At 48.5% G+C, this 12,076-nt stretch overlaps 1 protein-coding gene across 1 annotated transcript in view; it reads left to right on the top strand.

Moving 5' to 3' along the window:
- Window positions 1-11,622, top strand: part of AP5M1 (adaptor related protein complex 5 subunit mu 1) — a 40,627-nt gene extending 29,005 nt beyond the window's left edge. The window contains exons 7-9 of the mRNA XM_075330102.1: window positions 1,006-1,124; window positions 2,859-2,955; window positions 11,482-11,622. Of these exons, the coding sequence (XP_075186217.1) occupies window positions 1,006-1,124; window positions 2,859-2,955; window positions 11,482-11,564 (299 nt within the window). The 3' untranslated portion in view covers window positions 11,565-11,622. The remainder of the gene's footprint in view (window positions 1-1,005; window positions 1,125-2,858; window positions 2,956-11,481) is intronic.
- Window positions 11,623-12,076: the final 454 nt, after the last annotated feature.

Raw genomic sequence — 12,076 nt, 5'->3', positions numbered from 1 at the left:
CCTTCCGCCCTTTCCCAAGAAGCATAGGCCGGCGCAAAGGGCCTGAATATCACATGGATCCTTTCCTCCATATGTGAAGACTATCGCATGAAGGTCGGACTTCCGCCGCGGTCTACCGAGCAAGGGGCACCCTTGCACGATTGGGCTCCGGACGTCGGTCAACCAGGTCCTCTGGTCCACCACCCGAGCTAGTCGGCGTACCTTTGCTAGTTCTAACAGGTTCTCACTCAAGCTTCGGCAGAGGCCAGTCTTGGTGCAAGGTTTGCGGGTGGCAGTGGCACACCTGTAACAACGTAGGCGCTTGTAGGTCCGGGTCAGCCCGGCAAGGGGAAGCGACTTCCTTCCTATCTCCGGTGATGGTTTTCTTCCCACCCAGGGACTGCTTTTGGACGTCCCATGGTCCTGTGTCCCCCAATGAAACGACAGAGAAAGTAGGATTTTTGTGTACTCACCGTAAAATCTCTTTCTCTTAGTCTTCATTGGGGGACACAGCACCCACCCTGCTTGTGTTTTTCGTTATATATGACATGCCTGTTTCCCCAGTGCCCACATTCCCAGGTCACTGGTCACACGACTGTTCGTCATAGTTTTTTACCTTGTTTTTATCCAGGATTGTTTGGCTCTCCTCCTACTGCTTGTGCACTAAACTGATTGAGCCCGCCTCCGGCTCAGGGGTTATACTGCTGGGGAGGAGCTAACTTTTTCTGTTTACTTAGTGTCAGCCTCCTAGTGACAGCAGCATAACCCATGGTCCTGTGTCCCCCAATGAAGACTAAGAGAAAGAGATTTTACGGTGAGTACACAAAAATCCTACTATTTGCATCTTATCAAACCTGCTAAATCTGCAGGGGGTTGAATACTACTTGTAGGCACTGTATGTGTCCCGGGAATTCTAATAGATGATACTAATAAGTGTCTGATAAATAATATTTCAGAGGTTCGTCGGACATATTGATCTGGTTTCTATATGAGTTGTTGAAACCATTTTTTTGTAATAATTTTCAGGCCAGAAGTTTCCAAAATCTTTAGAGATTTCCCTGACGGGAACTGTGACTTTCAGTTCGGAGAAACATCCCAACGACCCGGAGGATCCTATTTGTGTTGGAAACACCGCTTATGTCAAAGTGAGTTAAGAAATTTAATGATTGACTTTTGGAGATATTTTCTTTCCATTTTTTTTGCATGTATTTGGGGGTAAAAATCATTTTTTTGCAGGGTTTCATCAATATATTTGCACCGTTTGACTTTTACCATCTTTGTTTCTCCACACATTCAACTTTGATGTTATCTGTAGTCATAAGTCAGTTGAGGAGATCAGAAAAAGATGAAACCGGTAAAACCTCTCCTGTAAGACTGTTATATAGAGCTCACTGATGGGTTCTCAGTTAACTCATTCCGCAACCAGCAATAGGCAGTGCAACACAGAGGTTACAGTAGACAAGTGGTGCAAAATTCTTGATAAAACCCAATTGCAAAAAATGATTTTTAGCCCCCAAAACATGCATTTGTTAAAAAAAAGTGTATGAAGTCTTTATCGGTAAAGGGTAACCTTGCAGCTTATTTAAAGCACTGTTGATCGCTGAGGGGGGTTTGTGTTTTGAGATCCCAATGGTCGTTGAAACAAAGGGGCACAAGCACTTCTGAGTGAGCGTAGAGAGCTGCATGGGCTCAATATAAAGTCTATGGGACTGTGCACCACTGTCTCCATAGCTCCTGCACCAATGCATTATAAGATGGAAAATACAGTCTGCTTCTAGTCCAGAATTCCAGCACTACACACATTTTATCACAATGCCTTCGATTTTGAGGGCTTGTTGTTCCAAAACGTTACATGTGATAAAGCTATGTCATAATCAAACAGTTGCTCAGTGGTTAGCCCTGTACAGTGGGCAACATGTTGGCTCAGTGGTTAGCACTCTACAGTGGTTAGCACACGGTGGCTCTGTGGTTGGCACTGTAGAGTGGGTGGCTCAGTGGTTAGCACACAATAGCTCAGTAGTTAGCACTGTACAGTGGCAGCATGGTGGATCAGTGATTAGCATTGTACAGTGGGCAGCACAGTAGCTCAGTGGTTAGCAAACAGTGGCTCAGTGGTTAGCACTGTACAGTGGGCAACAAGTTGGCTCATTGGTTAGTACTCTACAGTGGTTGGCACACGGTGGCTCCGTGGTTAGCACTGTACAGCGGCAGCATGGTGGATCAGTGGTTAGCACTGTACAGTGGGTAGCACAGTGGCTCAGAGTTAGCACATGGTAGCTTGGTGGTTAGCACTGTACAGTGGGCAGCACGGTGGCTCGGTGGTGAGCACTGTACAGTGGCAGCATGGTGGATCAGTGGTTAGCACTGTACAGTGGGTAGCACAGTGGCTCAGAGTTAGCACATGGTAGCTTGGTGGTTAGCACTGTACAGTGCTACAGTGCATGGTGGCTCGGTGGTGAGCACTGTACAGTGGGCAGCTCGGTGCTTAGCACTGTTCAGTGGGCAGCAAGGTGGCTTGGTGGTTACCACTATACAGTGGGCAGCGCTCAGTGGTTAGCACTGTTTCTTTGCAGTGCTGGAGTCCTGGGTTCAAATCCCACCAAGGACAACATCTGTAAGGAGTTTATATGTTCTCGTGTTTGCTGGATTTTCTCTGGTTTCCTCCCACACTCCAAAAACCTACTTGGTAGGGAATGTAGATTGTGAGCCCCAATGGGGACAGTGATGATAATCCTGTAAAGCGCTGTGGAATTAATGTTCTATATAAGAAGTAAAATTAATAAGGTTGAAAAACAGGACATTTTGGCTGCATTTTTTTTTTAAATGTTGTAAGCAGAATTTTTCGGTTTGTGTGCTTCTGACTATTGTCGTGTCCACAGCTTGTATTCCGGATTCCTGAGTCCAGCTTGACGGGATGTTACACCGACCAGCACTCCATCCAAGTCTTCTCACCCGCAAAGCCAAAAATTGTGACCTGTAAGAGTCATTTAATGTTTACTCTTGGTTGTTCGCTATTTTTACCGAGTATAATTTATGTGCTAATTGGCAAGGCGGCAAATAGTATAAGCAAGATTTTCCTTTCTAGGCTTTGTGTAGAGACTGTATGGTGTAGACATGCGCTTCCGGTATTGTCTGTGCAGGCCGTGCAGCATGATATGCGTTGCTTTACGACAGCTCAACTGCATGAGCGTAAATTAAGGAAAAAAATCTCAATTTATTACCTGTGAGTCATAACGTATATGCAGAGCGTTACCTGTGTATAATGTTATTATGCTGCCTGCTAAACTGTAAAGCTATCATTATAGGATTAATCAAAAGCAAACAAAAAAGGTATCCTCCATCAGTGCCATAGGGAACAGTTGCTGATCGCTGGGGACTGACTGCTGGGAGCCGCAGTGAACCTGCGATTGGGGCTTCAGGACCCCCGAGATAATAGCTCTGCACAACACTGTCTTGAATGGGGAAGAGATGCGCATGCGCAGCCTCCACTCTATTCATTGTCTATGAGACTGCCGGAGAAAGCAGAGAGCCGTACTCTGCCTTTTTGGACAGTCCCATTGACAATGAATGGAGCATTTGCATCTCAGAATTGGAACTCTTCAGGATTGCTGTGAGTCCCAGAAGTCGGACCTTCAGTGATTGCCAACTTATCCCCTGTCCTTTAGAGAAGAGGTAACTTGTTTGTTTTGTGATGGGACGAAATAACCCTTTAATATTTTCAATGACATTGAGAGGACTTTGCTCATTTTCTCCCAGTCTGTACAGCAAAGTTGACAAACTATAGAAAACAGGCAACTTATTGTGACTAGTCTAGTGGTCATTGTGTAAACCGTACCATTTCAAGATTTATTCTTTTAGGTATAGAGTAAAGTGTCACCAGTAATGATAAAAAAAAAAAGTAAATTAATTATTAAAATTATGTAATTTTGTGATTAATTCCTGCAATAGTTGAAGGGTCTCCATATCAATACACGTCAGTTTTATATGACTGAGCCGTCATCACTTTTATATGACTGAGCCGTCACCCGTTTTATATGACTGAGCCCTCGCCCGTTTTATATGACTGAGCCCTCGCCCGTTTTATATGACTGAGCCCTCGCCCGTTTTATATGACTGAGCCCTCGCCCGTTTTATATGACTGAGCCCTCGCCCGTTTTATATGACTGAGCCCTCGCCCGTTTTATATGACTGAGCCCTCGCCCGTTTTATATGACTGAGCCCTCGCCCGTTTTATATGACTGAGCCGTCGCCCGTTTTATATGACTGAGCCGTCGCCCGTTTTATATGACTGAGCCGTCGCCCGTTTTATATGACTGAGCCGTCGCCCGTTTTCTATGACTGGGCCGTCGCCCGTTTTCTATGACTGGGCCGTCGCCCGTTTTCTATGACTGGGCCGTCACCCGTTTTCTATGACTGAGCCGTCGCCCGTTTTCTATGACTGAGCCGTCGCCCGTTTTCTATGACTGAGCCGTCGCCCGTTTTCTATGACTGAGCCGTCGCCCGTTTTCTATGACTGAGCCGTCTTCCGTTTTACAGTCACGTGAAAAAGTTTGGGCACCCCTATTAATGTTAACCTTTTTTCTTTATAACAATTTGGGTTTTTGCAGCAGCTATTTCAGTTTCATATATCTAATAACTGATGGACTGAGTAATATTTCTAGATTGAAATGAGGTTTATTGTACTAACAGAAAATGTGCAATCCGCATTTAAACAAAATTTGACAGGTGCAAAAGTATGGGCACCTCAACATAAAAGTGACATTAATATTTTGTAGATCCTCCTTTTGCAAAAATAACAGCCTCTAGTCGCTTTCTGTAGCTTTTAATGAGTTCCTGGATCCTGGATGAAGGTAGATTTGACTATTCCTGTTTACAAAACAATTCCAGTTCAGGTAAGTTTGATGGTCGCCGAGCATGGACAGCCGCTTCAAATCATCCCACAGATGTTCAATGATATTCAGGTCTGGGGACTGGGATGGCCATTCCAGAACATTGTAATTGTTCCTCTGCATGAATGCCTGAGTAGATTTGGTGCGGTGTTTTGGATCATTGTCTTGCTGAAATATCCATCCCCTGCGTAACTTCAACTTCGTCACTGATTCTTGCACATTATTGTCAAGAATCTGCTGATACTGAGTTGAATCCATGCGACCCTCAACCTTAACAAGATTCCCGGTGCCAGCATTGGCCACACAGCCCCAAAGTATGATGGAACCTCCACCAAATTTTACTGTGGGTAGCAAGTGCTTTTCTTGGAATGCCGTGTTTTTTTGCCTCCATGCATAACGTCTTTTTGTATGACCAAACAACTCAATCTTTGTTTCATCAGTCCACAGGACCTTCTTCCAAAATGTAACTGGCTTGTCCAAATGTGCTTTTGCATAGCTCAGGCTCTGTTTGTGGCGTGCTTGCAGAAACGGCTTCTTTCGCATCACTCTCCCATACAGCTTCTCCTTGTGCAAAGTGCGCTGTATTGTTGACCGATGCACATTGACACCATCTGCAGCAAGATGATGCTGCAGGTCTTTGGAGGTGGTCTGTGGATTGTCCTTGACTGTTCTCACCATTCTTCTTCTCTGCCTTTCTGATATTTTTCTTGGCCTGCCACTTCTGGGCTTAACAAGAGCTATACCTGTGTTCTTCCATTTCCTTACTATGTTCCTCACAGTGGAAACTGACAGTTTAAATCTCTGAGACAACTTTTTGTATCCTTCCCCTGAACAACTATGTTGAATAATCTTTGTTTTCAGATCATTTGAGAGTTGTTTTGAGGAGCCCATGATGCCACTCTTCATAGGAGATTCAAATAGGAGAACAACTTCTCATGATTGGATACACCTGCCTATGAAGTTCAAAGCTCAATGAGGTTACAAAACCAATTTAGTGCTTTAGTAAGTCAGTAAAAAGTAGTTAGGAGTGTTAAAATCAAGAAATTGATAAGGGTGCCCATACTTTTGCACCGGTCAAATTTAGTTTAAATGCGGATTGCATATTTCTTCATCGTTCCTTATGGGAGACCCAGACCATGGGTGTATAGCTTCTGCCTCCGGAGGACACACAAAGTACTACACTAAAAAGTGTAGCTCCTCCCTCCTAGCATATACACCCCCTGGATAACCAAATATAGCCAGTTCAATGCTTTGTGTTCAGGAGGTGGTCAAGGAGCACTCCGGCGCCATTTTATCAGCGTTCTCACACTGATCGGCGCTGGCTGCTGCATCTCTGCAACCTGTCTGGGGGTCCGAGCTGTGGGATCCGGAGGGCACACAAAACGGTCTGGTAAGCCACAACCTCGGGTTGTGGAACTTCTTATACACTCTCTGGGCATTCTGAAGGAGTGTGTTCTTTACTGCAGAGCCCCCACCTCAGCAGCATGTCTCGCACTAGGAGCAAGGCTGCAAGGCTGTACTCAATATGCACTGCATGTAAGCTCGTACTGCCTGAACCGAGCACATATCCTCATTGTGATGCCTGCTCTAACATGGTGGTGCCTCAGCCTGGAGTCTCCCCAGTGGTCCCTCCGGCTGCTCCGGCCCCGGTGGCTGAACCCCCGGCTTGGGTAGAATTGTTTTCTAAGTCTATCTCCCAGTCCTTTGCCGACTCCATGGGACAGCTGTCCCGGACTCTGCTGAGCATGCATCAGCCCCCTTTTCAGGGCGCCTCTGCTGCTTCGGCTCGCTCTGCAGAGCTCACAGAGGATTCTTCATCTGCTCCCAGACCCCGTCCTCCTAAAAGGAGACGCAGGGTCCCCTCTCCTTCCTCGTCCCGCGGCTCCGATTCACGAGCCGACTCGCAGAACGAGGAGGATATCTTTACTGGGGGCTCGGACGCTACCTCCATGTGCCCCATTGATCTGACCGAGGGTGATGCAGATGTTAGTGATTTGATTGCGTCCATTAATTCTGTACTGGACCTCAATCCGCCAGTATCAGAGGAGCAACCCTCTCTGGCAGAAAAGCACCAGTTTACCTTGCCTAAGAGAACAAGGAGTGTGTTCTTTAACCACTCCAGTTTTCAAGCCACTGTGTCCAAGCCCAGAGCCTGTCCTGACAAACGCTTCCCAAAGCGTGGTTCTGATGACCGTTTTCCTTTTCCACCAGAGGTGGTCAAGGAGTGGGCTCACTCACCAAAGGTAGACCCTCCGGTGTCTAGACTCTCAGCCCGGACAGTTGTATCTGTGGCTGATGGCACCTCACTTAAGGATCCCACTGACCGCCAGGTTGACCTCCTGGCCAAGTCTGTCTATGAGGCGGCAGGGGCCTCGTTCTCCCCATCCTTTGCAGCAGTGTGGGCTATCAAAGCCATCTCTGCTTCCCTATAGGAGATGCATCCCCTCACTAGGGACTCTATGCCTGAATTGGTTGCCTTAACTTCCCAGGCTTCAGCCTTTTCAGCCTAAGCCATGTCTGCCATGCTGGAGGCCTCTCACCGCACTGCGGTGGCCTCCGCTAATTCCCTCGCTATCCGCAGGATCTTGTGGCTTCGAGAGTGGAAGGCAGATGCTTCTTCAAAGAAGTACCTTGCTGGGTCCAGGCTGTTCGGTGAACAACTGGATGAAATAATTAAGGAGGCTACTGGCGGGAAGAGTACTTCCTTGCCACAGACTAAAACCAGGAAACCTGTCCAGGGCAGGAACCAGTCGAGGTTTCGTTCCTCTAACTGGTCGTCCTCTAAGCCCTCGACCTCGTCCACTAACTCAGCCAAGGACCAGAAGCCCACCTGGCGCAAGAAGCCGCGTCCACAAAAGTCCGCAGGAGCTGCTGCCACCAAGGCAGCCTCCTCTTGACTATCTGGCCGAGCCAGCTACGTCCTTTGTCGGTGGCAGGCTCTCCCACTTTGGCGACGTGTGGTTTCAACACGTCTCCGATCAGTGGGTGCGGGATATCATCTCCCACGGCTACAGGATAGAGTTCTCTTCCAGCCCGCCAAACAGATTTTTTCTGTCAACTCCCCCCTGCTCCAAGGCCGCCGCCTTCTCTCAGGCCGTGGCATCCTTGCAGGCCAACGGAGTAATTGTACCGGTTCCCGCCAGGGAACGGTTCAGAGGTTTTTACTCAAATCTCTTCCTGGTCCCCAAAAAAGACGGTTCCTTCCGGCCCATCCTGGATCTCAAGCTTCTCAACAAGCATGTTCAGGTGCGGCATTTTCGCATGGAGTCTCTGCGATCAGTCATTGCCTCAATGACCCAAGGAGATTTCCTGGCATCCATCGACATCAGAGATGCCTATCTGCATGTGCCAATTGCAGTTTCACACCAGCGTTGGCTACGTTTTGCAATCGGAGAGGAACATTTCCAATTCGTGGCTCTCCCCTTCGGGTTAGCCACGGCCCCTCGAGTATTTACCAAGGTCATGGCAGCAGTGGTTGCGGTTCTGCACCTCCAGGGGTTGGCAGTGATTCCTTACCTGGACGACCTTCTTGTCAAGGCTTCATCCAGTGCAGACTGTCAGCGGAGTGTCTCGCTCACTCTCGCCACTCTTGTCCAATTCGGGTGGCTTGTCAATCTGCCCAAGTCCACTCTGACCCCGACCCAAAAACTCACGTACCTAGGGATGCAATTCGAGACTCTGCCGGCACTTGTCAAACTGCCCTTAGTCAAACAGCAGTCCCTCCATCTGGCGGTGCGCTCTCTGTTGAGGCCCCGCCGTCATTCCATCAGGCACCTCATGCAGGTGCTGGGTCAGATGGTGGCGTCAATGGAAGCGGTTCCCTTTGCCCAGTTCCATCTGCGTCCTCTGCAGCTGGACATTCTCCGCTGTTGGGACAAGCGGACTTCTTCATTGCACAGGTTGGTGGCTCTGTCGCTACAGACCAGGAGCTCTCTTCAGTGGTGGCTTCGGCCCCTCTCTCTGTCTCAGAGACGCTCCTTCCTGACCCCGTCCTGGGTGATCCTCACCACAGATGCCAGTCTATCCGGCTGGGGAGCAGTATTTCTCCACCACCGAGCACAGGGCACTTGGACTCCGTCCGAATCAGCCCTCTCGATCAATGTGCTGGAAATCAGAGCTGTGCTCCTAGCTCTCGTAGCCTTTCACCACCTGTTGGCGGGCAAGCACATTCGAGTCCAGTCAGACAACGCGACAGCAGTTGCCTACATCAATCACCAGGGCGGGACTCGCAGCCGCCTGGCAATGTTGGAGGTTCAACGCATCCTTCAGTGGACGGAGGACTCCAAGTCCACCATATCCGCAGTTCACATCCCAGGCGTAGAAAACTGGGAGGCAGATTATCTCAGCCGTCAAACCGTGGACAGCGGCGTGTGGGCTCTGCATCCGGCAGTATTCCGGTCGATCTGCCGCAAGTGGGGCACTCCGGAAGTGGATCTAATGGCATCCCGGAACAACAACAAGGTCCCGGTTTACGTGGCTCGCTCCCACGATCCTCAGGCCTTTGCAGCGGACGCGCTGGTTCAGGATTGGTCCCAGTTCCGTCTGTCTTACGTGTTTCCCCCTCTAGCTCTCTTGCCCAGAGTCCTGCGCAAGATCAGAATGGAGGGCCGTCGGGTCATACTCATTGCACCGGACTGGCCGAGGCGAGCTTGGTACCCAGACCTACTCCGTCTGTCCGTAGAGGTGCCGTGGCATCTCCCGGACCGCCCAGACCTTCTCTCACAAGGTCCGTTTTTCCGCCAGAATTCTGCGGCTCTCAGATTGACGGCGTGGCTCTTGAGTCCTGGATCCTGACGGCTTCCGGCATTCCTCCCGAAGTCATCTCCACTATGACTCGGGCTCGGAAGTCTTCCTCGGCCAAGATATATCACAGGACCTGGAGAATTTTCCTGTCCTGGTGTTGTTCTTCCGGCCATGCTCCTTGGCCTTTTTCCTTGCCGACCATCCTGTCCTTTCTGCAGTCTGGTCTGCAGCTAGGACTATCCCTCAATTCCCTCAAGGGACAGGTCTCGGCTCTGTCAGTGTTGTTCCAGCGGCGTATCGCCCGGCTGGCTCAGGTGCGCACCTTCATGCAGGGCGCATCTCACATCATTCCGCCTTACCGGCGGCCTTTGGATCCCTGGGACCTTAATCTGGTCCTCACGGCCTTGCAGAAACCCCCTTTTGAGCCACTTAGGGAGGTTTCTTTGTCTCGTCTTTCACAGAAAGTGGTCTTTCTAGTGGCCATAACTTCCCTCAGGAGAGTCTCTGATTTGGCTGCGCTCTCTTCGGAGTCACCTTTTTTGGTTTTTCATCAAGACAAGGTGGTTCTCCGTCCGACTCCGGAATTTCTTCCTAAGGTGGTCTCTCCTTTCCACCTTAACCAGGATATTTCCCTGCCTTCCTTTTGTCCGGCTCCTGCTCATCGCTTTGAAAAAGCGTTGCATACTCTGGATCTGGTGCGGGCGCTCCGGATCTATGTGTCTCGCACCGCTGCTCTTAGGCGGTGCACCTCTCTTTTTGTGCTGACCACTGGTCGGCGTAAGGGCCTCTCGGCTTCTAAGCCGACCCTAGCTCGTTGGATTAGGTCGGCCATTTCCGATGCCTACCAGTGTACTCAAGTGCCTCCCCCGCCGGGGATCAAGGCACACTCGACCAGAGCTGTCGGTGCCTCTTGGGCTTTCAGGCACCAGGCTACGGCTCAGCAGGTCTGTCAGGCTGCCACTTGGTCCAGTCTGCATACCTTTTCGAAGCACTACCAAGTGCATGCTCATGCTTCGGCAGATGCGAGCTTGGGCAGACGCATCCTTCAGGCGGCTGTCGCCCATTTGTGAAGTTAGGTTTCGCCTACTTCTCAGTTTTCTGTTTATTCCCACCCATGGACTGCTTTGAGACGTCCCATGGTCTGGGTCTCCCATAAGGAACGATGAAGAAAAAGAGAATTTTGTTTACTTACCGTAAATTCTTTTTCTTATAGTTCCGACATGGGAGACCCAGCACCCTCCCTATTGCCTGTTGGCAGTTTTCTTGTTCCGTGTGTTTTCACCGGCTGTTGTTGTAGACAGAGGTTCCGGTTGTTCCGGGTTTTGCTCTATCTCTACTTGTGGGTGGATGTCCTCCTTCAGCTTTTGCACTAAACTGGCTAGATTTGGTTATCCAGGGGGTGTATAAGCTCAGGGGGAGGAGCTACACTTTTTAGTGTAGTACTTTGTGTGTCCTCCGGAGGCAGAAGCTATACACCCATGGTCTGGGTCTCCCATGTCGGAACTATAAGAAAAAGAATTTACGGTAAGTAAACAAAATTCTCTTTTTTTCTGTTAGTACAATAAACCTCATTTCAATCCAGAAATATTACTCAGTCCATCAGTTATTAGATATATGAAACTGAAATAGCTGTTGCAAAAACCCAAATTGTTATAAATAAAAAAGGTTAACATTAATAGGGGTGCCCAAACTTTGTCATGTGACTGTATATGACTGAACCGTCACCCGTTTTCTATAATTGAGCTGTTGCCCGTTTTCTATGACTAAGCCGTCTTCAGCTGTTGAGCTGGAGGGATATGGTAATGGGGTGGTTACTTCTCATCCCCTTAGTATGACCTGTCTAATCTCACATTGTCTTTTTGCCTTACAGCACGGGAGCTGATCTCGGCCGACTACTATATCTGGAACTCCAAGGCCCCGGCACCGGTCATGTGCAGATCCTTCTTTGATTAACCCACAATGATTACAGCTGTAAATAATTGATGTATAATAAAAAAAACATTACATTTCAGTTGTCTATATAATTTCATGTCTGTAATTATGAACAGTCTGTACAAATGAATATTTGCATTATGAGGCCTAGTTTCTGGCCTCCTAGAAATACTTTTCCTCCCAGAAAGAGTTTTCACTCTTTGGAAACGATTGCTGTCATAGTGGAGACACGATTTATGTGTTTGAGCACTTTCCATTTGTATCATCCACCTATTGATGTGTGTTTTTGGTAGGCATCACTTTATGACAACTTTTTGGCTCCGAGTCTATTTGTATTTGCACCTTCTCTGTGCACTGCGGACGGTCCTCTAGTAGTCAGGTGAACAATCCCTTCCCTTTCATGGATAATCATATTTAGAAGTCAAGCAAAGAACAATACTTCACTTAAGACATTGCCACAGAGAACAGTCGCCATCTATGAAATATCATCTACCGTATCTGGCACATACATTTATCTAGTCGAACCCTGTCTC

This window comes from Anomaloglossus baeobatrachus, chromosome 12 (genome assembly GCF_048569485.1).
Source record: "Anomaloglossus baeobatrachus isolate aAnoBae1 chromosome 12, aAnoBae1.hap1, whole genome shotgun sequence".
Lineage (NCBI taxonomy): Eukaryota > Metazoa > Chordata > Amphibia > Anura > Aromobatidae > Anomaloglossus > Anomaloglossus baeobatrachus.
Note: the sequence above shows the minus strand (reverse complement) of the source record. Positions and strands in the feature narration are given on the sequence as shown.